Here is a 25,445-nt window from a genome sequence, read left to right as displayed (position 1 = left end):
AGAAAAAAAGGATTTTTTGCCACGATATTTAATCGCTGGAAAAGGGTTAAAAATCACCGCAATTGGCTTCTCTCCGTGATTTTCCATTGCCCCCAAGTAGCGGTGAAAGATCAGTCTTAATTGAGAATTTATCGCGAGAAAAAAGAAAAAAGAAAAAGATGAGCCGCAAATAATCTAATTTTGTGGCGATTTATTTCACCAGAAAAGTCCCGAAGTTTCTTCCACAAGAATGCTAACCATGGTTAATTGTCAACGGAAATAAGTATTTGCGGCAATTTCTACCCATGAGAAATAATTATATGCGGTGAAAGTTTATCGTCCGATAAAGATTAGGTCGCAAAAAATTATTTTCAGCGAGAAAAACTTGCCGAAAAAGGTCTAAACAAGATAAAAAAAATGCACTAAACAGGATAAATAAAACTAGAATGGATTCAAAAGAATTAAGCAGAAATTATTTTTTTATAAGCACAATGTTAAATCCTTCACTTTAATATTTTTTTTATAAGTAATAAAAAATTATATTCATAAGAATTTTTTGATAAGTAATAAGGCATACCTATGATGCAAAATAATTACAGACTGCAAAAAATTAAAAGTGACATGTTTACTAGAGTGTCTTATCAACACAATTATCATAGCCAACTATCATAGCCAATAAAAGAATGTGGATTTACAAACCAGTAAGAAAAAAATATGACTCCAGTCCTGAAATTTGAACACTTTTTTCCGATAAGTTATGTCCAAACTAAGCTTGGAAAGACAAATAGAGACTAAAAGAAAGAGAGAGACTCATCGGCGAGGAAAGGAGGGGAGAAGGCGGACGGTGTGAGGAGGGGCATTGATCTATGGATAAGTCGATCTTAAAAAAACTCCTAGTAAAATTAAATATATAAGTCAACATAAAAGTAGAAAAAACATTGATTAGTGAGTAACCTTAACTTAAGAAAAATGCAATATTGAAAATTATGATTCTTCAATATCACACAGGCTTAATTTACATGGCATACATGATTCTAATGTCACAAAAGTAATATCACATAGGCTTAATCAATAATGATATGTGAAGCACATGAGGCAAAACATCTATCTCACTAATGTTCATCAAAAGTTATAAGTGGCAAAACATCAAATTCCAATCTATTTTGGTGTGTATAAAGTGTATACCTCACTTAACCTTCTTCACCATCAAGAAGAACAAGTGAAGAAAGGTCATACTAATATCACTGATGGCATCTTCAAAATATTGAGCTTCTATTACCACCAAGATATATATATCTATCATTCAATTCACCAAGAAAAACTAAAGTTCCAATAATTATGATGCAAGAGCAAGATTTCTTTTAAGATAGGAACAACTACAAAAAGAAATTCAACATCATTCTAACCACACTAACTGAGGTATCTCCAAGCTATTGGGAACCATATTTACAATATAAAGAAGTATGCGACAAGTTTGGACTCTAACCAAACTATTCTCTTCTTGTAACAGAACCCATAAACCCTAATTTTTAACCACCTAAAACTTCACCATGAAAAAATAATAAAATGTTATTAGTAATACAATTTTTATATAGAATGCAAGGAAAATCATTATCTTTCACTATTTCTAACTACACTCACCAATTGAGCCAAGAAATACAAGCACAATAAAAAAAATAGTCAAACCCAATAGCATGTAAGAACAAGATGATGAAAGTTTTCATTACAAAATAAACAATAATGAATCAACTATACAACCACACACCTACACTAGCTTTTTCGCCCCCCACGCACCAACACTAGAAGCTAAGATAGGTATGCTATTATTTAATCGATGTAAAGCCAAAAATAATAGAAAGAACCCAAGAGATCCACCATGATTTAAATTTTTTCTTACATCAATAGGCAACATGAGCAGTGGGAGAAGAATTGCCATGCTTTAAAATTAATACAACATACATACCATAAAATATGTACAACTTCTTATAAAAATCAAGAATAGTTTTAGGAAAACTCAAGTTATCATTTCTATAACAAGTATCGGTGAAGTGAATACTTGCAGAAAGTGGATTATCAAATAAACAGTTAACAATTGGCAGCTTATAAAATGAATTAGCAGTTTAGCAACCAATTTGAGATCATCTCAAAATGTAGATATAGTCCAGAGAAGAATGTTATTTGGTGCAACATGTCTTAAAATTCCTATTCCCCCATTATAAATGTCCACACTCTACAGCACTATGGCCCCATTACCTTCATAGATCCCCCAACCTCCACTTGAAATACAAAACTATCTTATAACAATATCTTCGTATTTTTGGTTGCTAAGGGACAATGAAAAATACATATTCTCCACCACGATAAGAAAGCACGTGAAAGAAGTGAAAGAGCCCAAACCAAAATGCATATTTCTAACATTGCAGTAGGACCCTCCCAACTCTTTATTTAAAAAAAATAATGCCAGTTAGTATAATAATAATAATCAAGATTAAACAAGAAAGTGAATTCTTTGTCACCACTTCATAAGTGACCTTGAATCTAAGACTCCTTCCCACATAAACATGAGTAAAAACACTATCAAGTACATATGCTATTTGCTAAGCATATGGGTTATGTATCGAGTATGCAATATAGTTGCAATTGAACCAGCAAAGGTGTAAGCCACTCAAAAGTACACATAGAAAAGAAGCAAATTTCATCATTAAATAACAATACAAGTTAGCACTTAATAAAAAAGGTAATGAGCCAACCAAAGCATTTTCTTCTAATGAGATGCAATGACTAAAATTTATTTTTCCTTTCTACCACATTCACACCAATCTCTTAACAACTCAATTCCTAGGAACCTTTCTCAATTTTTTTTTCAAATCTGACCTAGATAAATTCCAGTACAAGAGCTTAGGAAAATGAAACATTTTCATGAATACAAAAAAATAAAATCTGAATATACAAATGGATTTCAAGTTTTTTCACATCTATAATACGAGATAAATGGCATACCTCTTTCTTCTCAAAGCCTCGTTTGGTAGTAGATGAGTAAGGTTTGCTTGAGATTGCAACCCTAAATCTTTTCCTAATCTTCCCAACAGCTAATGAACCTTGCATTCAACCACAAGATAAAAAATAAGACAAGCTTATATGATCAAAATCACAAAATATATAGGAAAACAAGGAGGCTTCCCCCTTCACACCCCTCGATGATGAAAAAAAAAAAAAAAAAACTTATTCAATGATGAATGCAATCAGGTCAGGGCTTGGATTTTTTGGAAATAGGGAAGGTTAGGGCAAAGAGGAGATAATGAGAGAGAAAGAGGAACATAGAGAGAAGAAAAAAGTGGGCGGAGGGTTAGAAGCATTCGGGTTAGGGCTTGGGCTTTTTGGAAATAGGTTGTTTTTGTAGCGATTTTATTTTTGACGATTTCTGGTGGAAATGGGCTTGATCTTTTTTCACGGCGATTTTTTTTGTCGACGAAAGGTTTCCATCCAAATAGTTGAAGCGTACTTTTCACGACTATTTTTTAATCATCGGAAATAAAAGTAGCCACAAAAATTACTTTTTCTTGTAGTGGGGGTTCGCTCCTCCCTACCCTACAAAGACAACCTAGAACAATGGTGGGGAGTAACATATGTAATGGGGTTTCTTTTTTTTTCTCTCTTAAGATTTTTTCTTTTTCCACCGGAATAAAGACAAGGGAAATCTAAAATTTGATAAAGGGCTGATCGAGAGTTGTCGGTCAAATCAGAAAGTGCACGCGTGTGCGTTTCATGGAATTGGTGGAGTCTGCACTAAATATGGATGCTGGATGCAACTCAACTACGAATCTAGAGAACAGGACGCAAAAAGGCCACCCAATTGTGAGTTTAGACTTCCAGCATCACTTACCAGTTTTTTTGGGTCGTCTCTTCCTAGTTGTGTGGCTTTCGAACTCTTTACAATGGCATTTCTTCTTGACTTTCATGCTCTATTTCTCCCCCATTTTTAACATAAAAAAGTTTTGCCCACTCTACCTCTTCATTCCTTCTGTTCTTTGTTTACTTAGATAAAGAGGTCTTTTTTTTCCCCAAATAAACAAAAATTAAAATATCATGCAAAACTAGTTATCATAATTTTAAATAAAAATAGAACCTTTGCGAGAGCTTCAATATTATGAGAAATGATACTTACAATCGTGAGTGCGCAAGTACTGTATAATTATTTTAAAAAAAAATAAATAAATATGAGATTTATATGAAAAAATAATAATTTTTTAATATAAATTTTATTTTTTTTCGAAACGATTAGACAACACTTAAACACTTTACAACTCCATACAATATTACTCCACTATTACTGTATGGATTGCAAGGTAGCTAGGCATCACGTTTATATCATTAATTAAATCAGATTCTTTACGTAATGAGATTTTTATTAGGCTATGGAAAAACAGTACTTTGTCGAGTAGTTTGTCATGGCATGTCATGTCATAGTTTATAGTCCTTAATTACGTGGGAACTAAATCATATTCATAGCACGTTTTCTGTGTGCATGGCTAAATGTGTTGTGCGCGTGCTAATTCTCTCTTGAATATTTTAGGTAAGATGCTCATAAGATTATGAGAAAATCATCCCCCCTTTCCCTGTAATCAAGTGAAAGGACAGATGTTGAGTGAAAAGTTCATAAATATGTCAAATATGTACGTTGCCCACTGGGCTTTAGGGTTTTTGAAAATGAGATGAGGTGAATTGAAATTAAAGTTAAAAAATTAAATAAAATATTGTTAGAATATATGTTTTAATATTATTTTTATTTTAAGATTTGAAAAAGTTAAATTTTTTATTTTATTTTGTATTAGAAGTTGAGAAAGTTGTAATGATTAAGTGAGATAAGATGAGATGAAATGAGATGTAATATTTTCTGAAAACAAACAAGACCTTAAACTTCTGTCCCTCTCCTCTCCCCTCTACTAAACATAATTATAGAAAATGTCTTTTCAAGATATTAAGTTCATTTTTATAAAATAATTGTGATTTTATAGCTCTATTTTGTATAAATGCTTACATCTAAAATAAAATTGTTAAAAAGTTGTACAAAATGATCATAGGAATACGATTGTTATTAAGTATTCTCAAATATTTTAAAATTATTTCACTGTTATTCATAAACTATTTCATTATTTTAAAATTATTTCACTGTTATTCATAAACTATTCCATTTTATTATCATTCGTAGATATTATGAGATATTATGTCTTTGTCATTTCCCCTCATCTAAACCCAATCTTACCTTCTCATTTTTTTCTCAATCATCTAAACTTGTTTGTTTGCTGTTCTTATAAACAATACAATCTATTGATGCCTTTAAACTCGCATGTGCCACAGTGCCAGTGCCATCCATACAACTCCTAAACTGCTAATCGTTTACTGTGTCTCTCACCAATAAGCGTCGGAAACGATCTGTGTAAACCTCAAGCCGAAAGAGAACTTCCTTTGTGCCTGCCTATTCATATGATCGAGAGATGGGCCAGGTCCAATGTTCACTTTCTCCTTACACCACCAACTACCATCCAACCATCTATACATTTTGTTATCCTCTCTCTCTCTCTCTCTCTGTTTCTTTTTTATTTCATCTCCACCTATATACTTGATGTTTAACAGCATATAATAGACGAGTTGCGCGTGTGAATAATTGCTCAGGGAAAAAAAAAATGGAAGAAATAGAGAAAGAAGAAAGCAAGTTGGGTATCTTGGGCCGATTTAGGCGATATACTGGGCCGAAACAAGTTTATGTTAATGTGGGTGGCTACGACCACATTGATGCACGCTGTCCCCAGATTCCCTGAAGTTTGAACTTTGAGCCACCAACAATTTCTGACCAAATTTATTACTTTCTAAAGACCAACAATCATTTCTCTTTATCTATAAAGCCTAATTCAGCATATAAAGTACATGAGCAATCTAACACTGAATCCCACTTCCCCTAGAGGGAGAGATATTGAGAAACATTATTATTAGTAAAAAAAAAAAAAAAAAAAAAAAAAAAGACTTGTTTAGCAAAAGAACATTCAGTACAAGGATGAGTAGTTTTAGATCCTGTCATACCAGGTAGAAATTCATGAAAGATGCTATCTACAATTAGAAGGATGACCAAGTCTATATAATGCCAAAGTGTGAAACTAAATTAGGTTTGGATTCATAACCTATCTCAACTCATCTCACTACTATTTACTACTATTCATCAACTTTAACTCACAAATCTCACTACTATTCACAACCCATCTCACTACTATTCACAACTCATCTCAACTCATCTTCAAATTCAAACGAGATTAAAGGACGAAACGGCAATTTTGACGGATGAAAGAGGTAGAACTCAAGAATGTGTATCGGGTTTTTGCAGCTCATACGAGTCCCTCCTGTGCTTTACCCACTCTAGTTGACTTCCCTTAAGATGAGTTCTTCAATGAAACAGTAATCAGATAAGAATATGAAACAGCATTGTTTCGAAGATGTGAATTTACTAACTGGTAACAAATTGAAAGAAAAAGAAGTTACACACAGACTTCCAAAATAAATGCTCTGTTTATATACAAAGAAACTGAAAGAGAGGAAAGGCAGGAAAGTCCAACTCTTAACTCAGCTTGCTGACTACCTGCCAGCTAATTAGCTGATCAGCTGTACATCTTTGACTAACTGTCTAGTACAAAGGTTCATAGCTTCACAATAACTCAGCAAATGCTTACATAGCTGATGCATTTACAGGAGTGGTTCCGTTCCTAATAAATACAGCACTAAGTTGTGTGATATTTGGTTGGAGGTTATAGTAATAGATGAATATAAGTTAATGACTAACCAAAGTTTTGGCAGACCAAATAAAATTTGCATTAGATCCGATACGATTTAGAGGAAGCAGGGCAAAGAGTTTGACGTATGTGCATTTCTGAGCGAGAAATCCAGAACTGACTCTACACAGAGAACAATAACTAGTTACGCAGGCTTATGATGCCCTACGGTGAGTTCTATTCCAGCAGAAAGGTCAAAACCCAAACACTGAAAAATGCAGACTTCACCACACTCAGCCGTGTATCAGAGATAGCAATGAGGTGAATCCATGAGTAATTCACATGACACCAACCCATCTAGAATTAATAACAAAAAAGCCTAGTTTATGGATACAATTGGAACCTAACAGCACTCCGAAACCTCACCTATGCAAAATTAGAGTTCTGTTTTCACAAACTTGTACATTATTTTTTTCACCAACTTACATTCATTAATAGAACATAACAGACAAGAAGTGTATGAAATCAATTATTGCACTGCACAAGAGCTACAGATGAGATCCTTTAATTTTTTTGAGCTCTTCAAATCCTAACCTATGGCCACAGTAAATGCGGTCTTTTGGACTTACTGCTGCTACTCCGGTGGAGTAGCATTCACCGTTGCCGTTGCTGCCACCTTAGACGTAGCTTTTGCTCCTTTGGCTTCCATACACCTCCACATATACCACGAGCCAACAGACCTATAAGGCTTCCACTTCTCACAAATCTGCTCCATGTCCAGAGGCCGGGGCAATTCCTTTAGCCCATACAAAAGCTGCACGCCTTTCCTCACGCCGAGATCGCCGACCGGTAGAACATCCGGCCTCTGCAGCGAGAATATCATGAACATGTGCACTGACCAAGCCCCTATTCCCTTAACCAAGGTGAGCTTCGTTAGCAGGGACTCGTCGTCCATTTCGAGAATCGAGGAATCCGATAAAAGCCCACTCTTGAACTTGTCCGCTAAGTCGTGGAGGTAGCTCGCTTTCCGCCCGGAGACTCCGACTTCTCGGAGCTGATTAGGGTTGAGACCGAGGACGGTTTCGGGGACAACCTCCGCCTCGCCACCACAAAGCGAGACGAAGCGGTAGTAGATTGATTTGGCGGCGTTGGCCGCGAGTTGCTGGTATAGAATGCTTTTGGCCAGGGTCAAGAATGGAGGTCCGGGAGAATCAAAAGCCGGAGGCTGATACGAATCGATTGGGATCATAAGGAGTGGATCGGCTTTGCGCAAATGGTTAAGAGCAGCATCAATTTCGCCTTCAAACGACAATGACTTCACGGTTATGGGCAAGAGGATAGGGAGTTGAGATGGGTTTGCTTTGCTGGGTTTGGAGGAGTCCGGATCGACGACCGGTGGCTGCGGGGGTATTCTGGAATTGGACGATAGTTTTCTCACTTTTCTGGGTCGAAATGGGATTTTGGAGGAGGATGAAATGTTTTCGAAAATGTCAACGGAGGTGGGTTCAGGGGAAGTTTGAGATTGGCGAAGCTGAGAAGAACTTGAAAGGATTTTGCTTCGCTTTTGCTTACCCATTGCGACAGAGAGAGGCTGATCGCTAGTTAGGGTTTTAGCAAGGGGAATCTGGGTCCGACTCCCTGCGGCGGTCAGGTTTCTAAGTTCTCTACCCCGAAGTTTCATAACTGTGAGGCGAGATCACAAGCAGAAGATTCAGATAAAATATATACAGCAAGCCCCATCAACAGCAGCCAGTTTTGACGCTGTTGAACCATTTTTCTATTAATTAAACAATGAACGTTTACTGGAATGGCCGAATAGGAGAAGAGAACCAATCCGCCTAGTTTTGGACTGCGTGTGTGGAGTGCGCTTCAAGCAGGTACTAAAGGCACAAAATCCAAGGTGAAAGTTGGAGACTTTCCAATATTATAAGGCGAGCCAATTTAACTTCAACAACGGGCAAGCTAAGTATATTGACATGAATTGTTTTGATGGAGGTTAATAGGTTGTTGGAAATTAATGGGAATTAGTTCCTGTGTCGCTGGCATGGTAAAATCCCTCCCTGTTGCGATGGCTGCGGCAGTAAACAGAGCGAAATGTGGACGAGTCTTGCACCAAACTTACCTTTAATCTGTGTAAACAGTATGTCCAAGAGAGACACGTCTACACTCTGTCTTGACCTTCTGGCACACGGCCCTTCCTCTCGTAAGTCGTAACCCACTCGGTCATCGTTCCATCATCATCAATTATACACACGTTCCCAACAAAACACAATAATTCCAGAACACGAGGTTCTCGGCATTTGTGATCTCACTGATTGTTTTGTCGTTTCCTTGGGTGCATTTCAAACGAGGGTATAGAGTTCAGGTTTTTGTCGGGCACTCGTAATCATCGAAGTGGAGACGGTGACTTGCCGAAAGTGTAGAAGACGAAGCAATGAGTTTCAGAGAAGAATCCGAGCCCGAGGACCTCAAGAAGCCGTTCCTCCAAACAGGGAGCTGGTACAGAATGGGGTCGAGGCAGTCCAGCATCATGGGCTCCTCGTCCCAGATCATTCGTGACGGTTCCATTTCCGTCATGCTCTGCGTCCTCATCGTTGCCCTCGGCCCCATCCAATTCGGCTTCACTGTAACTTCACTATTCCTTGTCAAATTGATCTCAATCATCGTTTCCCTTTACATGACTCTTTGCTCATTCACATCTGGGATTTTTTATTTTTTATTTTTTTAAATATTGTAACAATACAGTGTGGGTATTCTTCCCCTACGCAAGATGAAATAGTCGAGGACCTGGGACTTTCAGTCTCGGAGGTGTGACTTCTGCATCTAACTTTTCTATTATATATCTATGGTTTAATTTATTTTGTGCTTATGAGTAACATTATTTATTTTTTGGAAACAGTTCTCTATATTTGGTTCTTTATCAAATGTTGGTGCCATGGTTGGGGCAATTGCGAGTGGTCAGATCGCAGAATACATTGGGCGTAAAGGGGTATTCTGGGTTTCATGGACTTTTATCTTTCTTTTAACTATTTTCAGCACTTGTTTAGCTGATTCGAAATTGTTCCAAATATGAATACCTGGATGCTGCTTTTTTTGTGCTGAATTGCAGTCACTTATGATTGCTGCGATTCCTAATATAATTGGATGGCTTGCAATATCATTTGCCAGAGTGAGGGACCCCTGATAATTGGCTGCTTTTCTTTGTTATGGCTTTCTTTACAAGCTTTTCGAATTGCTATTAGTTGTGTTCTTTTTCTTGCTTTTGTAGGATGCCTCGTTTTTGTACATGGGTAGGTTGTTGGAAGGATTTGGCGTCGGTATTATATCTTACACGGTAAAATCGAATCACAAAGTATCTCATTTCTCTAAAGCCCTGAGCCATCAATGGGTGTTAATTTTTTATGCTTTGAGTTTAGGTACCGGTATATATAGCTGAGATTGCACCTCAAAATATGAGGGGAACCCTCGGGTCTGTTAATCAGGTTGGTTGTATATTCTTGCTTCTTCACTTGGTAATTGTTAGCACTTTTCTCTATAAATAAGTAAATTAATTCCGCTCTTTATAGCTCTCAGTGACAATTGGACTAATGCTGGCTTATCTTTTTGGACTGTTTGTCAACTGGAGAGTGCTTGCAATTTTAGGTAAGCCCTTAGGATACCTTATATTTGCTTTTCCTCGGGTTAATAGAAATATTGAATGTTATTTGTCCAATAAAATTCTTTCTAACCTTTTGAGAAACTAAAAATGCTGGGGAATTTTATTATTATCATGTGCAAAGAGCTTACCCTTTAAATAGGAAAATCACTATCAAACTCCTAAAGCACCAGTGTCTCATCAGAAGTTCATACATGACAAAGTTTCTGGCTCAAATTTTACAGCCTCTATCATCTCTGAGATTAATTACCAATGTTATACTACCTATCAGAAATTACCTTTGTTATACTACCTTGATCAATGCATGGATTTATGTAAGGGATCATATCCAAATCATTGCAGGAATTTTGCCATGTACAATATTGATACCTGGCTTGTTTTTCGTGCCAGAATCTCCCCGATGGTTGGTAAGAATCATGTGAAAATTTTGTAGCAATTGGATTTTGATATCATCTTAGCTTCGCTGATTTTCTCCTGTACATCTTCTTTCCCTTTTTCCTTTGGGGTGGGGATATTAGGCCAAAATGGGGATGACAGAAGATTTTGAAACCTCATTGCAAGTTTTACGAGGTTTTGATACCGACATTTCAGTTGAAGTGAACGAAATCAAGGTATTAATTTTTCTACCATTCAAGTTCTTGACTCTCTTCTTGACATATTCATTGTGTATTGCCGGTGTAATTTCAACAGAGATCTGTAGCATCAGCAGGCAAAAGAGCTACAGTCCGGTTTGCAGATCTCAAGAGAAAGAGATACTGGTTTCCTCTAACGGTAGACTGGTTGGATTTGAAATTGTTAATTCAACTTTTTTAATGTGGTTTTCTATACCCTTGAAACTTTAGAATGCTCTTCTGATATGTTTCTACCATATGCTGCAGATAGGAATCGGATTACTTGTGCTCCAGCAACTCAGTGGTATCAATGGTGTTTTATTCTATTCAAGCAACATCTTTGAAAAAGCCGGTTAGACCAACATCTTTTTTGGGATTTCAGCTGTTTCTGTATGATTAATTAATCTGATTGATTCCTATCTTCACGAGAAGGATGTTTTTCTTTTACATGATAGGACATTTCTTTTGGTATGATATATTTCTGAGATAGATCTGATGTTGTACTCTCCAATAAGCATTTTCTATGTGAGGAACAATTTCTCATTCATTAGAGGGTGGTTATAATTGTCTTCATACTTCCTTCTGTGGCATGGACATTTAGAACGTAAGAGAATTACCTGTGTTAAGGTCTCAAGTTTACATACCCAATGTTCTTTTCACACTGGCACACTTAACCAAACCGGATGCATTCTTAGTAGATCAATGGTGGGAATTTTTTATGGGGGTTTTTCTTATTATAGTCATGGTTACAATATTGTATGTCGTTTGCATTCTTTTATTACATTTTGATGGCTTAATTAGCTGCCATGAATATAAACAGGGATCTCGGCGAGTAATGTTGCAACTTTTGGAGTTGGAGTTATTCAGGTAAATCATGACCCAATATAGACAAATTGACTCTGCTTCCCGTAGATTTCCAAACATCACAAAAAAAGATATGATTGGAGTTTTTAAAATGGACTGTTATTTTCAATAGGTTACGGCTACTGGGGTTACTACTTGGTTGGCGGACAGAGCTGGCCGCAGGCTGCTGCTTATTGTATGTAGGAATGAAATCTGTTATATATGTTATTGTGTACACACCATGAAGACGCATTGAATGAAATCTGAAATCAATTGCACAGGTGTCATCGTCTGGAATGACCCTTAGCCTCCTCGTTGTTGCAATTGCATTTTATCTGGAGGTAGATAATCTTTCTAACTGATATATGTAAAATCTTTACATTCCAATCCAGAGCTTATGAATCAAGCATGTTAATTCCCATCATGTTCTAATAGTGTCTTGATGCTATCTTTTCCCTCTTGTTCTCAATTAATACCAGGACGTTGTATCAGAAGATTCTAAATTCTATAGCATGTTTGCTATACTGTCACTCGTTGGCCTTGTGGTATGGTATATGATGTACATTTTTTGCATGGTTTGTACCATATTGTTTGAAGGATTTCTCAAGTCTGACGAACTTTTTTCCATCCAGGCTTTTGTGATTTCGTTCTCTCTGGGACTTGGACCTATTCCTTGGCTGATAATGTCTGAGGTATGCCTCAGCAACTCTATTATATTATGTTGAGAAAATTTTCTTTTCATGTCTGGTCTCTTTCAGTTGGTTACACTTTCACTTGAGCTGGTGATAACTACTAGTCATGTCGGGTCTACTCAAGGCAAAAAAATGACAAAAGTACGGTTCAACAGTTTGGTTAAAATTTCTGATGAGTAGTACTTCATGACATCATTAAATTGATAAGGAATACTTCCTACTCAGTGTGGAGCTCAAAATTTTTCTCCATCCATGATTATTGCTTTATGTAGAGGTAAAGAAAGCTGGAAACGGAGGGGGACAATGAGCCTTGGGGATCATACTGGGACCATCGTTTTAGCTTTGGCTTGATTAGAAATGTTCTGTATATGTTGGCAGTCAGATACTTTGCAAGTTTGATTTAGATTTTATGTTTGTTGATCATTGGCTAATAAATTAAGGGTATGGGTTTGGGAGTGGGACTAAGGCTTTGTTTGGTTGGGTAAGATTCCGGTAAAGAACATTGCAGCACCCTCTTAAAGGTCGATGATTCAAAGATCTCCCTTGAGTTATCAGAGATTTCATTTACCTTTCTTGTCAGAGTCAGGTACGTGGAATGATGTAATTCCAGGACGGGTTATAATTCTGCAATTGCAAAAGCTTCATTTTTGTACTAGGTTCAAGGGATTGTGAGTCCAGATGATATTCATCTATTTGAAGAACTTTTGTTTTCGGTGATATAGAGAGGGTGGACAACTGTGAATGAAGCCGAGAGTGTCCCTTTTTAATAGCCAATCTATCTTGGACATCCATGTAGTTTCAGAAGTATTAGGGAGATCCTTATATTTTTGGCCTGGTTAGATTCTCCCTAATTAGCCTATGGATTATTCCACTACAATATTTCAATTTTTCTGCTTTCATATGAGAAAGAACTAAAAAGATTCAAATACGTGTCCAAGAGTTAAGTGGTTGATTGAGTGAGATGATATTAGAAGTTTTCCCCTTTTTCTATTCATGAATCTTTAATAGTAGAAAGCTTTGTTTTGATTTTTCTTTGGCATATCCAAATTGCACACTTCAGATACTTCCTGTGAATATCAAAGGCCTTGCTGGCAGCATAGCAACGATGGCAAATTGGCTGACATCATTTGTGATTACAATGACTGCAAACTTGCTGTTGAGTTGGAACAGTGGAGGTATACGTCTGGCTCTCTGTGTGTGGGTGTATTTGCTGCATGTGCACGCTTCTGCTGTGGTCTAACTGACATAGTTCCTTTATTCCAACAGCTACCTTCACAATTTATACCATGGTTGCTGCTTTTACTGTTATCTTTGTGTCACTTTGGGTTCCAGAAACTAAAGACAGAGCTCTGGAAGAGATTCAGCAGTCATTTAGATGACTTTACTTCCTAAAGCATATATTCATCTTAATCTGGCTTTGAAGTGGATATAATGCCGGAGTCATCGCATGTAGGTTGGGTTACATGGATATTCCTTATTTTATTCTTTTGCAAAACTGCAAGAATTTGAGTTGATCGGATGCCTCCCTAGCAGCTCCATAAACTCCCTGTGTATAACATAGGGGGTGTGAGTCTTCCATCATATTTGCTTTGTGTTAGAGCAATCACAATGGTTTATTCATTTTGCATTTGTTTGTAAAATGGCCAGCAATGGTTTGGAAAATGCTCTAAAAAATTAAATGCAAAATACATTCATGCTATATTGGTTGCCTACATCTGGATATACATGTATGTAATAATTTTTTGTTGTGTCTTTCTCTTTAGTTATATTTCTTGCAATTACAATATTTTTTGAAAAAGATAAATTAAAATATATAAAAAATAATAGATAAGTTGATATAAATAGAGTAGACTACAATTCCATGAAACAATCTTAGACACACCTATCAGAGGATAGAACTATAGTTCTTCACTCTACATAACATTGAATAGTGCCTCATGAGTACAGATATTATGAGCCCATAATGCAGACAGAATCATTTCTGGGTATTCTCTGTTGTTTTGTCTGCATGGAAGGAAGCAAGGAACCGCTTCAGATACCTATTGTAAACACAAGGTCGCTCCAGGTGAACCAAGTGACCTGCCTTCTTTATGACCTGAAATGATGCATTTTCTCCCAGTTGCCTGTGATCACATTGCCCAAAATCACTTGGTACAAAATTACTTCTTTTTGTAAATTAACTTACCAACATATGCACTACTAAACTTCTGTATTGTTCTAGAGAAATCATATAAATAATTAAATTTATTTTTTATTTATTAATTTAAGCTTTTAGAACTAGTGATGATTTTAGTGTGTGTGTGTGTGTATATGATGCTATTAATTAATATTTTTTTAACCATTATCCTCTCGTGGCATCAAATGACTGGCAGATAAGTGGAAGGATGATGAGTTACAATTCATCTAAATATATCATTCATAGACAGGCATGATCAGACATACTCTTTCATGCTTTGGGCAATCGCCATGTCGAAAATCCGATCAAACTCACCCCATAAGAGATGGATCATCTGCAAAAATATAAATAAAAGAAAGTGGTACTACAAAAGCTTATCCTTTCTGGAAATAAATAGTAAACTGGCATAATGTAAATCAAGAAGGGAATAGAATGATAGACAACTGGAGTGAGTAATAGAAGGAGTAACATACCTGTGGGAAATGGGGAACCGTGGCATCCTTGTTGCAGATTAGTAAAGCTTCTAGCAGTTCACCTCTCTCCTTCCTGTTGTTGAACATTACCTATAATTTCTCCAAGAATCAATCATCCACAATAATTATGAAAAATGCTAACTTTCCATACAAAAATGTTATCTTTTTTTTTTTTTGTTTGGAGACAAAAGATGAGTGCCTTAAAGGAATCGAACTAAAATTAATTAAAAAATCCAAGTCCTATATATATATATATATATATATATATATATATATTTAAAAAAATTGCTATAATGACTTTAAAATTTAGGATTAAAAAATTAGGTTATGTTTGGTTGTCAAAGTAAACTCAACTTATGTCAAACTAATCATTTATGGGACTTACTACTTTTCAACTTTCCACAAAAAATTATATTCATTTCAATTGATATACTTCATATATTTAAACACATATCTCAATATATTTACATTCAAACACATCTAAATGGAATCTACAAAATACTACTATTCATAAATCAACTCAAATAAACTGAGATTAGCTCAGCCTCCAAAAGCAAAATGAACACCGGTGTGTCTGGATTCTAGGGGTGGTTCAGGCATCCCCTGAGGTTTTTGTGGCCGGCTGGCCCACGAAAATACAAATTTCTCTCATTGTTGGAAGGCATAAATAATAACCTTCTTCTAAAATGGTAACTAAATAAACGGAATATATATGCTATTCCACAAAATAAAATAAAATAAATTACTAATCCTTTTGATCATCACCTTATTCAGCCAACCAAACAAAGCTTTCACATTTCTTTGCTAGTATTTTGTGACGTGATCTATGAATATATGTGACATGCATGGAGTGATCGACCCATAAAGTACCGATTATCGTCCTTTTTAAGGAATCTCTATCTATGAATTGTATCACACCAATAATCCAAGAGATCAACTGCTCCTTTATTCTCTCTCTCTCTCTGCCATTTTTAAAGCTGTAGTTACTAGTAATGAAGGAGTGACTTTCTTCACCAACCTTAATGACGTGCTTAAACGCCACGTCAATCAAGAGCTAAACGAATGAACAATTCTATTTCTTCAAAGGCAAAGTTGAATTTGGGATCAACACCATCTTGTATATATATAATTTCTTTTTTTAAATCTTAGGCACTCTCTCTTTTCAAAATATAACATCTAATAATTTGTATTTTACTGTATCATGAACGTAATTTATAACGTACGGTAAAATATCATAGATATCAGATGTTGGGTCATAAATCTTAAAACCAATTGATTTGGTTAAGATTGAATAATTATACACATTAAATTAATATCAGAAAAATTCTAAAAAACTACATATTAGTGGTTAATTAATATCTAGTCCTCTAAATTTCGTAGGGTATGTAACCGACCGAGTTGAAAACTTCAATCGATCCTTATTTTCAAACTCAACGGTCACGTCAAAGTTCATATTTTTAGGTTGCCTGAAAATTTAATCAGTTTGAATTTTAAGTTAAATTGAGATAAATTGAATTCTTTATGAATAATAGTGAGTTGATATGGTATAATTAGTTTTATAGAGCTTACTTAAGATGAGTTTAGATGTGTTTAGATATTAAGATAAATTTAAATGTATTTATGAGAAGTTAAAAAATTTTGTGAATCTTGTATATAAAGACGTGTTGAATTGATAAAAGTTGTGAACCTTACGTGTAAAAAAATTTTAAATTGAAATAAATTTAATAATCTGAGAATTAGATATTTAGATATTAGATTTAATTTAAAATAAGATAGAACTAAAGAATTCAGCATAAGTTTTAAACGGGATCTATTTAGCATTGCATGGACAGTGGACATACATGGTTAGGTACGAAAAAAAGACCCTCCTCCATGCTGTTTGGGACGTACGTTGCCAAGACTTGCGACACTGGTGGTTAGGTGTATTAGTTGGGCGATTTTAATGCTTTTTTTTTTTTTTCAAAAGAGTAACCATAGTTACAAATTTCATACAATTTTTTTTTTAAATATGAATTTATTAATAAAGAATAATTTTTTTATATATTTTTTTAAGTAAAATTTATTTTTTTATAAGAACTTATATGAGCTTGTCTATTTAAAAGTACTTATACAAATCATTTCTTTTTCAGAAAACATCATTTAACATATATTAATTGTATTTCAAATCAAATTGGGTACCGATTAATTTAGTATTTAAGCCTATAAATCCTTGAGATTTAACAAAAATAAAATCATTAATAGAGAACGTATTTACAACTCAAATAAAATGAAAATTAGGCAAAAGTGTTATAAATTAAAATAGAATCCATGCATGCATGAATCAATTTAGAAGTAGGAACATTTACCTTCGGGTTTGGAAGAAAACTGAAACCATGAAAAAAAAAAAAAAAGGACTTTCTGGTTTTTTATGATAACTCTACCGTTAATAGATTAGGCCAATGGAGATTGGAATATGCAATACAATATTTCACGTGGAGTCCAAAAATAGAATGATGATGATATGCTTTTTTGCGTGAAAAAGATTTAGGGGATGCTTGGTGAATACGAGATAATAATTTTGTGAATAATAAATAATAAAATAATTTGTGAATAGTAATAAAATAATTTGAATTAAGTATTTATTAGATTACGAAAAAGAAAATTTATATTCATCATCCAATTATATATATATTTTTTATCAGTGATACATGTACAACTTTTTGTACAACCTTTTATACAATCATATTTTAAAATGAAGATATTTATATAAAGTAACGTTACTTTTATAAGGTATTTTATAAAAATACTTCAGATTTAAAATATAGTTGTATAAAATATTGTAAAAGTGATAGTATATCTATCATTTTTTTTAACAACTTTCCAAAATGTAAATAGTTGATAAGTAGAATTTTTAATAAGCATACCCGCAGTTAGTGTTAGTTAAAGATCGGAACGTAAACTACGTATATCATGCATAACACTAACCAAGTCAAATTCAACTGTATTTAGTAACGATCAAAACAAAAAACTTCGTACGACCAAAATTCATTTGGAAATATTAAAAAACACAAATGAAAAAAAAAAAAAAAAAGTCTCATACCCTAATGTAAACCTACTTTTTAATAGATATTTTATAAAAATAAATAGATTATAGGTTAAACATATTGAGTTTTTCAAAAACTTACCAACTATATGACTAAGCAGTCTATGCATCGCTTTTAATTTTGTTGGGGCCAAATTTATTTATTTTTCAATTATATATATATATATTAAATACATGATATAAAAGTATTTTTTTCAATTATATTATACATTAAATAAATAATGAAAAATAAAATAACCAGGGGGCCGCCCGCCTCTGGTTCGAACCCAACTGTTTCGTCAAGTTCCATTAATTCAGCCACACAAAGCTCCGCGTAATTGCCATATGATGAAGATATTGCAATGAAAAAATGTGAAGGAAAAATGATGTAGCATGAGTATCGGCGCAAACCTCAAGGAAGTCTTTGTGAAGCCGATCCGGAAACCACAGCTTTTTGTGAGCAGCAACAGAGAGAAGCGCTTTCATACCTTTGACCGAGGTGGGCAACAGGAGCTCCGACGAAGAAGAAAACCCCATGCTTTTCAGCATTGTTTCATTGATGGTATCGGTCATTGCCACGACCGAGCCGGACGCCACCACGGCCTGAACCAGGTCAGGGTGCCGTTCAGCCATTTTGAACGCCACCATCCCACCATAACTGAACCCAACCAAGATGCATCTCTCCACCCCGAGCTTCCTCAGCCCTGTAGCCAAGCACTCGGCTTGGAAATCCGGGGAACGGTCGGTTTTATCGGTGATAGAGCCGCCAAAGAAGAGGAGGTCCGGCACGTAAACGGAGTATTTCTTAGTGAGAGCTCCCACCTGGAATTGCCAAGTCACGATGCCCTCGGCGGCGAAACCGTGTATCAGCACCACCACGGGCTTGCTAGGTTTAGCCGGGGGCTCTGGATTTTGGCCTTTTTTGGGAGTCTTGAGGGTTTCCAATGGAACCCAGAAGTTCATGACAGTTCCTGTCTCAATCTCCAACGTGTAGGGTTTAACCCCTGCCATCTTCATTAATCCATGCAGCAACGGCCTCTGTGCTGAAACAAGATTCACCATTGATGTCTAGCTTTTTCTTTCCTTGTCTTGCTTTCAGCTTCCTCAGTTCTCAATCTGTCTTCTTTGGAGCAGCAATCAACGAATCTAAGTAAGATGTCATTTAAGTAAGAAGAGTATAGGAATTGAAACACAGAAGGATAAAAAAGAAATAATAAAAAAAGGAAAATATGATTATATAAAAATAAACTCATGAGTTAATATGGGTTGACGTGGTATGTCAGATTGTAAAATTATTTTTATCATAAAGTAGATTTAACGAATTTTATAAAATTATATTAATTTATAAATTTACTTTATGTAATCTATTTGTGTATGCAGTTAAAAACAAAAAAAACAAAAAAACCAAATGACAAATAAAGGTAAGGCACAGAGACCTAATAATTGGTTCAAATTTTCATTTTCATTAATTTATTTTGTTTTCCTTCATTCTGGGATGCTATAAGGTCAACAAAGGTGAGCTTTTAATTTATGGAAGTTTATTTATTTATAAATTAAAGATTCCTTTATAAACTGAGCTGATGGAAATAATCTTGTCCCAAGTTTAAAATTATAATTTTGATCGACTCCTGCTTGCATATATTCTCTACGAGTATAATATTTATACCAAAATCAATACTGGAATTAATGGACCTGCAGCTGGCCGAGGGCATGACGGCCACATGGTAACTGCATGGCCTAAAGGCATTAATTAATGGAGTATATATAAATAAATATATATATATATATATATATATATATATGTCATGTTCATTATATATATGACACCATCCAGTATATCACTTAAACAATAAGATTTAATTTATAAAATTTAAAATTTATATTCTAAATTAAATTATGTCATATAAGTATTTTACTAAATGTGTTATAAAAATCCGCTTGAAAATATGTATATAGAAGGATTAATAAATGACGTACGCGCGATATTGTAGATGTGGGGTTAATATTAGGTAAGTGAAAGTGAAAGGCAGCACATGCATATACGTATGATGTTAATTGGGTGGAGGCTGATTATAGGGTTGCTTGCACGAAAGGCACTTTTAACTTTAGGGTTTTTATTTGTTTACTCAAAGTCGCATGATTGATCATATATGGTTATGCATATATAACTTATTCACGTTGTCATGATCTATAAGTGGATAGATGTCCAGAGGTTAGGTTTGGTTTTGATGAACTGCCCATGCCAGCTTCTTACTAAATATATATTTGATCAACCACATCCTACCTACGTCTTTGTGTCAGCTTTGTGGTTTAAAATGACGTGCATATCATATGCAGCCTGCATCATTGCTACTTGGGGCCGGGGAGGCATATAATATATATTTGATTAGACAAGTATAAGATCTTGCAGACGTGAACTCATAAGATTTTGGAGAAAACTGTAAGAATTTGATCAGGAGGAGTAGGCGTTGCCTGAATTGCCTGATCATCCCGGCCAGCAGCTAGCGCTCCATAACCTCGTAATTCCCTGTGTATATTAATGTACGGGGGTGCGTTTTTCTTCTTAAAAAAGCAGCCTTATTCCACGGACGAAAAGAACCTTTAGGGTGTGTGTGGATGTTGAAGTGAGTTGAGTTGAGTTGAGTTGTGATGATAAAATATTGTTAGAATATTATTTTTTAATATTATTATTATTTTGAAATTTGAAAAAGTTGAATTATTTATTATATTTTGTATTGGGATTTGAAAAAGTTGTAATGATGAGTTGAGATGAGTTGAGGTGAGTTTGGTAACCAAACGCACCCTTAGAAAGTTCCGTGCTAGCTATAGCTAGTCATGTGTTGTTATGTGATCTAGCTACCATGTGACATGTATTATTACTCGACACATGATCGTGACAAAGTGCTGATGATCCTCAGTCTTAAGGAAACCTGGCCTCTATCTACGAACTGTATCACACCAATAATCGAAGAGATCAAATGCTCATTCTCTTCATGTCCCTAGTTGCTTATATTTTTTAAGCTGTATTTATAATGAAGGAGTGACTTTTTTTCCAGTAACCTTAATTACGTGCTGATCAAACACGCCACATTAAGCAAGATCGACTAAACGAATGAATTCTCTGTTTCTTCCAAGCTGGTATATAAGTTGAATTTGGGATCAACGTCATTTAGAAAATATACAATTTGTTCAATTTATTATGGTAAAATATGATCGATGGACATGATAATTATATATAAGATGTTGAACGGGACGTTCACAAAGACCATATAAATTAATCTTAAATTAAGTAGAGAAATCTCAACAAGATAATTTGAAGAAAGTCGGGCTACTCTACTCTGCCAGCAGAGTAGCCCGCTCAACTTGACTGTTTTTCACTTTTTGTTCTTTTTTTTTTTCTTTTCATATTTTTTAATATATTTTAATATTTAAAAAATAAAAATACTTCAATACACTTAAAATCATTTTCTTAATCACTAACTAAAAATAAATAAAAAATAAAAATTTGTCAAGCGGTCAACTTGAGCGGTCAAATTAGGAGGTAAAGTAGTACTTTTTTCCATTTGAAAATCATGGCCTTAAGAATGATAAATATCACAAGAGTTCTAAGGAATATTTATCCTGAAACTTGAAAACTTAGAGACACTAGTGTTCGCAAATAAATATGAATATTACATGAGAAGATCAGAGATCGATCCTCGAAAATTAATTAGAACCGGATTTCGAGTGGTATATATAATATTATATATAAAAACATTATGAGTTAAGATACTCTAAATTTCGTAGGGTAATTAATCATGATGACCGAACTGAAAATTTCGATCATTGTTTTCTGGCTCAATGGTCACGTGGATTTGATTTTTGATCTTCCGCGAAAGGTTACATCTATCGATGCAAATGATTAGAGCAGCTCGTAAATTATAAGTCATGCTCGTGAAAAAGTTGTAATATTTTTTGTATTTATTTTGAAAGTTTGAAAAAATTAAGCTCTCGGTTAGTTATCTAGATGAGATGAGATATTTTGTTAGAAGTTGAATAAAATGTTGTTACAATATAATTTTTTAATATTATTTTTATTTTGAGATTTGAAAATTTTGAATTATTTGTTATATTTTGTGTGGGAGATTGAGAAAGTTGTAATAATTATATTAGATTAAATGAGATGAGATAGTTTAGTTTGTGTAACCAAACCAGCATTTGATAAAAAAATTAAATATTTGAAATTGAAAAGTATTTTATATTTTAATAATATTTGAAAATGAAATAATGATAAATTTTGATACGAGCCTCGATCCCAAACATGGCTAAAAAGCTCATGAACAAAAATCACATCAGAGACTTGGCTCATTTGAGCTCAGACTTGTCATGATTTAGTATTATATTTCAAATCAAACTGGGTAATTAGTTAAGCATATATACATTATATAGTGCATATAATATAATGTATTTTTATTAATCCCACATTGTATATTTATTAGAATATATTTTTAGTGGAAAAACTAAGGCTGAAATACAATGGCAAATCGATTTTTCTAGTTTTTTTTAGACTGTATTAATTCTGTAAGGGTATTAAACGTCCGTAACTTCAATCTATTAGTTCACGTGGAGTTCAAAAAATAAAAGAATATTATAGATAGGAGATAGTGATCTACTTTTTTAAGTGAAAAAATTCATTTTTATATGAAATTATTATCTAGTTTCTTTTTACTATTTTCCATAATGTAAGTATGTATATCTGCATTTAATTAAAGAGAACATAAAATATGTATATGCATAACATGATCAGTACTATAATAACACATGCAATTATCAAATTCCAAGATTTGGGAAGTGTAAATATAAAATCAATCAACATTTAAGATGTCTGAATCCAATTGTATTTAATAATGATCAGAACAAACCAACTTAATAGGATCAAAATTCATTTGAAGATTTTAAGAAACACATGAAATAAACAAACATGCCCGGCCAATGCCATACATTGACCCTTTTTTATACATGGTTTATAAAAAAAATTCAAAAACTTTGCCACCTATGTATATATATATATATATATATGGCTATTAATTTTGCTGGGTCAGATTTAATTTTTGTTTTAATTGTATACATTAAATACATATTGAAGTAATATTTTTCAATTATATATTATGAAAAAAGAAAATTCTATACACCATACTGTTATCTCACTTTTATCATACTAAGTAAGATGTGACACATTTATCACCATTAAATGATCATTTATTACATGTTTTTTATCATCTAATGGTGATGAATGTGTCATATACTAATTAGTATGATCAAAATAAGATGAGAGTGTGGTGTATAGCATTACTCTATGAAAAATCTTACCTACAATTCTTATACTACATATCACATACCATACATGATTTTTTTTTTTCTTTTCTCTTACCAAATATGTAATGTATGTATCATAAGTCGAAGAATTAATCTTCTAGTTTAGAAATAATAAAATAAAATAAAAATAAAAAATCAAGTGTGGTGTGATGTAGGGATGATAAGTAGAAAGAATTATATATTATATATAACATTTACATAATTGGGAAAAAAACTAAATAACTAGGGGCCGGTGTTGCCCTGCGGCCCCTCGACTCTGGTTCCAACCCAACTATATTTCGTCCAGTTCGAGTTCATCCATACAAAACTACACATGTGACTGCCATATGAAGAAGATATTGCAGTGGAAATTAATGTAAAGGAAAAGTGATATATAACATGATTAGTGATGGTGCAAATTAACCTCAAGGAAGTCTTTGTGGACCTGGTCCAGGAACCACAGCTTCTTGTGAACAGCAACAAAGAAAAGCGCTTTCAAACCTTTGATCAAGGTAGGCAACAGGAACTCCGATGAAGAAGAAAACCCCATGCTTTTCAGCATTGTTTCATTAATGGTGCCGGCAGTGGCGGATCCACCAATTGATTTGATGGTAGCTAGCTTTTTTTTTACTGTGTGACATATTTATGTAAAGAATAATGTTAGATATAGTCTTATGGTGTGCAAGCTCTATGCACTCCATTTGAAACAAAATGAGGTCTACTATTAAAAAATAATTTTTTCATGTGGGTCCTAAATTTACCTACTTTTTTTCAATGGGAGTGGACGGAGTTTGCATATCCTAAAATTGCAAATAACATTTCTCTTATGTAAACTGAAAAGAGATTGAAAAATAAAAACAAAACATAACTATATATAAGATTATATCTCAATAATTTGTTATATACACGTAGAAATAAAATTCTAAAAACACAACTTAATATATGTTTCAGAATTCTGATAATAATGTTTCATGGAATAATATTCATCCATTATTATTTTTGTAATTAAATATTTAGAATTTATTTTTTTATATAAATTATCAAGGGAACTTTTAGAATGTCATTTTTTATTCAAATATGTATGCTACTTTATCAAATTTTGTGCAAAATCTAGATATTTTTGTGCTACATTAAACATATAGTGATATAATTGAGAGTTTAATTAATTTTTTTTCTTGCTCAATGAAGTCTAGAGGATAAAATCTCGCAACTATTTTTTACATAGATCATCAACCTTAAATGTTTTTTTTAGTATTTTCACTTTGGATTCCATATTAAGAATATCACTATTGTACAACAAAAAATTTTGGGATTCATATTAATAATTTTATTATTTCACCTAAACTTAGTTTTAATTTTAGTTTTGGAGAGGTCACATCGTTGAAAATAGATAATATATAGAAATTAAACAAAATTTTGGGATTATAGGGAAAAAAAAATGGCGAGAGGTATTTCTTGGTATATTGAAAATTTTAAAAATTTTACAGAGCATATGGAGATTATAAATTTTTTGGGAGGGTCATTTTCTATATTTATACAATTAATTATAAAATCTAGGAATTTTTGTGTTTTGATTTTTTTTTTTTTTTGTGTGTGCGCTTGGGGGAGGGGGGGTGTTCGGTCATGGCCACAACCGAGCCGAATGCCACCACGACCTGAACCAGATCAAGGTGTAGTTCAATCATTTTGAACACCACCATTCCTTAATAGCTTAACCCAACCAAGGTGCCTCTCAACCCCGTAGCCAAGCACTCGGCTTGGAAAGCTGGAGAACTATCGGTCTTATAGATGATGGGGCTGTCAAAGAAGATGAGGTATGTTAAATTTGTGGAGCATGGTTTATTGGTGTGTCAGTCCGATTTG

The 25,445-nt window shown here is 34.0% G+C and overlaps 3 protein-coding genes across 5 annotated transcripts; 1 reads left to right on the top strand and 2 right to left on the bottom strand.

The window, feature by feature from the left end:
* Positions 1-7,071: 7,071 nt before the first annotated feature.
* LOC121253380 (DNA-3-methyladenine glycosylase 1-like) lies at positions 7,072-8,645 on the bottom strand. Its single transcript, XM_041153401.1, has one exon. It carries the CDS (start codon positions 8,416-8,418, stop codon positions 7,372-7,374), a length of 1,047 nt encoding a protein of 348 aa, XP_041009335.1. The 5' UTR covers positions 8,419-8,645; the 3' UTR covers positions 7,072-7,371.
* Positions 8,646-8,823: 178 nt separating this feature from the next.
* On the top strand, positions 8,824-14,800 carry LOC121253358 (sugar transporter ERD6-like 6). Of its 3 annotated transcripts, XR_005938399.1 has the most exons (19): positions 8,824-9,363; positions 9,483-9,545; positions 9,637-9,726; positions 9,847-9,906; positions 10,006-10,071; positions 10,154-10,219; positions 10,304-10,379; positions 10,735-10,799; positions 10,911-11,003; positions 11,083-11,163; positions 11,271-11,355; positions 11,824-11,870; positions 11,980-12,042; positions 12,128-12,187; positions 12,326-12,391; positions 12,479-12,538; positions 13,599-13,713; positions 13,805-13,987; positions 14,486-14,800. XR_005938399.1 is itself a non-coding variant. In XM_041153384.1 (18 exons), the coding sequence occupies exons 1-18, from the start codon at positions 9,172-9,174 to the stop codon at positions 13,915-13,917; spliced, it is 1,461 nt and encodes a 486-aa protein (XP_041009318.1). In that variant the 5' UTR covers positions 8,825-9,171; the 3' UTR covers positions 13,918-14,800. The 3 variants fall into 3 exon arrangements, 2 of the variants coding, with proteins under 2 accessions (XP_041009326.1, XP_041009318.1); XM_041153384.1 differs by having other exon boundaries at positions 8,825-9,363; positions 13,805-14,800; XM_041153392.1 differs by lacking the exon at positions 9,847-9,906 and having other exon boundaries at positions 13,805-14,800.
* On the bottom strand, positions 14,350-19,403 carry LOC121253373 (epoxide hydrolase 3-like). The gene is made up of 4 exons (XM_041153397.1): positions 18,660-19,403; positions 15,188-15,277; positions 14,981-15,048; positions 14,350-14,661 (listed from the first exon to the last, which is right to left on the bottom strand). Exons 1-4 carry the CDS (start codon positions 19,308-19,310, stop codon positions 14,514-14,516), a joined length of 957 nt encoding a protein of 318 aa, XP_041009331.1. The 5' UTR covers positions 19,311-19,403; the 3' UTR covers positions 14,350-14,513.
* Between the last annotated feature and the right edge of the window lie 6,042 nt (positions 19,404-25,445).

The sequence above is a fragment of the Juglans microcarpa x Juglans regia genome, chromosome 1D, assembly GCF_004785595.1.
Source record: "Juglans microcarpa x Juglans regia isolate MS1-56 chromosome 1D, Jm3101_v1.0, whole genome shotgun sequence".
In the NCBI taxonomy this organism is placed as follows: Eukaryota; Viridiplantae; Streptophyta; class Magnoliopsida; order Fagales; family Juglandaceae; genus Juglans; species Juglans microcarpa x Juglans regia.
The sequence above is the reverse complement of the archived record's forward strand: the minus strand, read 5'-3'. Positions and strand labels throughout refer to the sequence as shown.

Excerpts from the sequence above, each read along its gene's own strand:
- LOC121253380 (XM_041153401.1), bottom strand. The coding sequence starts at position 8,418 with ATGAAACTTCGGGGTAGAGAACTTAGAAACCTGACCGCCGCAGGGAGT.
- LOC121253358 (XM_041153384.1), top strand. The coding sequence starts at position 9,172 with ATGAGTTTCAGAGAAGAATCCGAGCCCGAGGACCTCAAGAAGCCGTTC. Across the intron at positions 9,364-9,482 it reads CCATCCAATTCGGCTTCACT|TGTGGGTATTCTTCCCCTAC; the intron begins GTAACTTCACTA and ends GTAACAATACAG. Across the intron at positions 9,546-9,636 it reads TGGGACTTTCAGTCTCGGAG|TTCTCTATATTTGGTTCTTT; the intron begins GTGTGACTTCTG and ends TTTTGGAAACAG.
- LOC121253373 (XM_041153397.1), bottom strand. The coding sequence starts at position 19,310 with ATGGTGAATCTTGTTTCAGCACAGAGGCCGTTGCTGCATGGATTAATG. Across the intron at positions 15,278-18,659 it reads TTCACAAAGACTTCCTTGAG|GTAATGTTCAACAACAGGAA; the intron begins GTTTGCGCCGAT and ends GAGAAATTATAG. Across the intron at positions 15,049-15,187 it reads CGGTTCCCCATTTCCCACAG|ATGATCCATCTCTTATGGGG; the intron begins GTATGTTACTCC and ends ATATTTTTGCAG.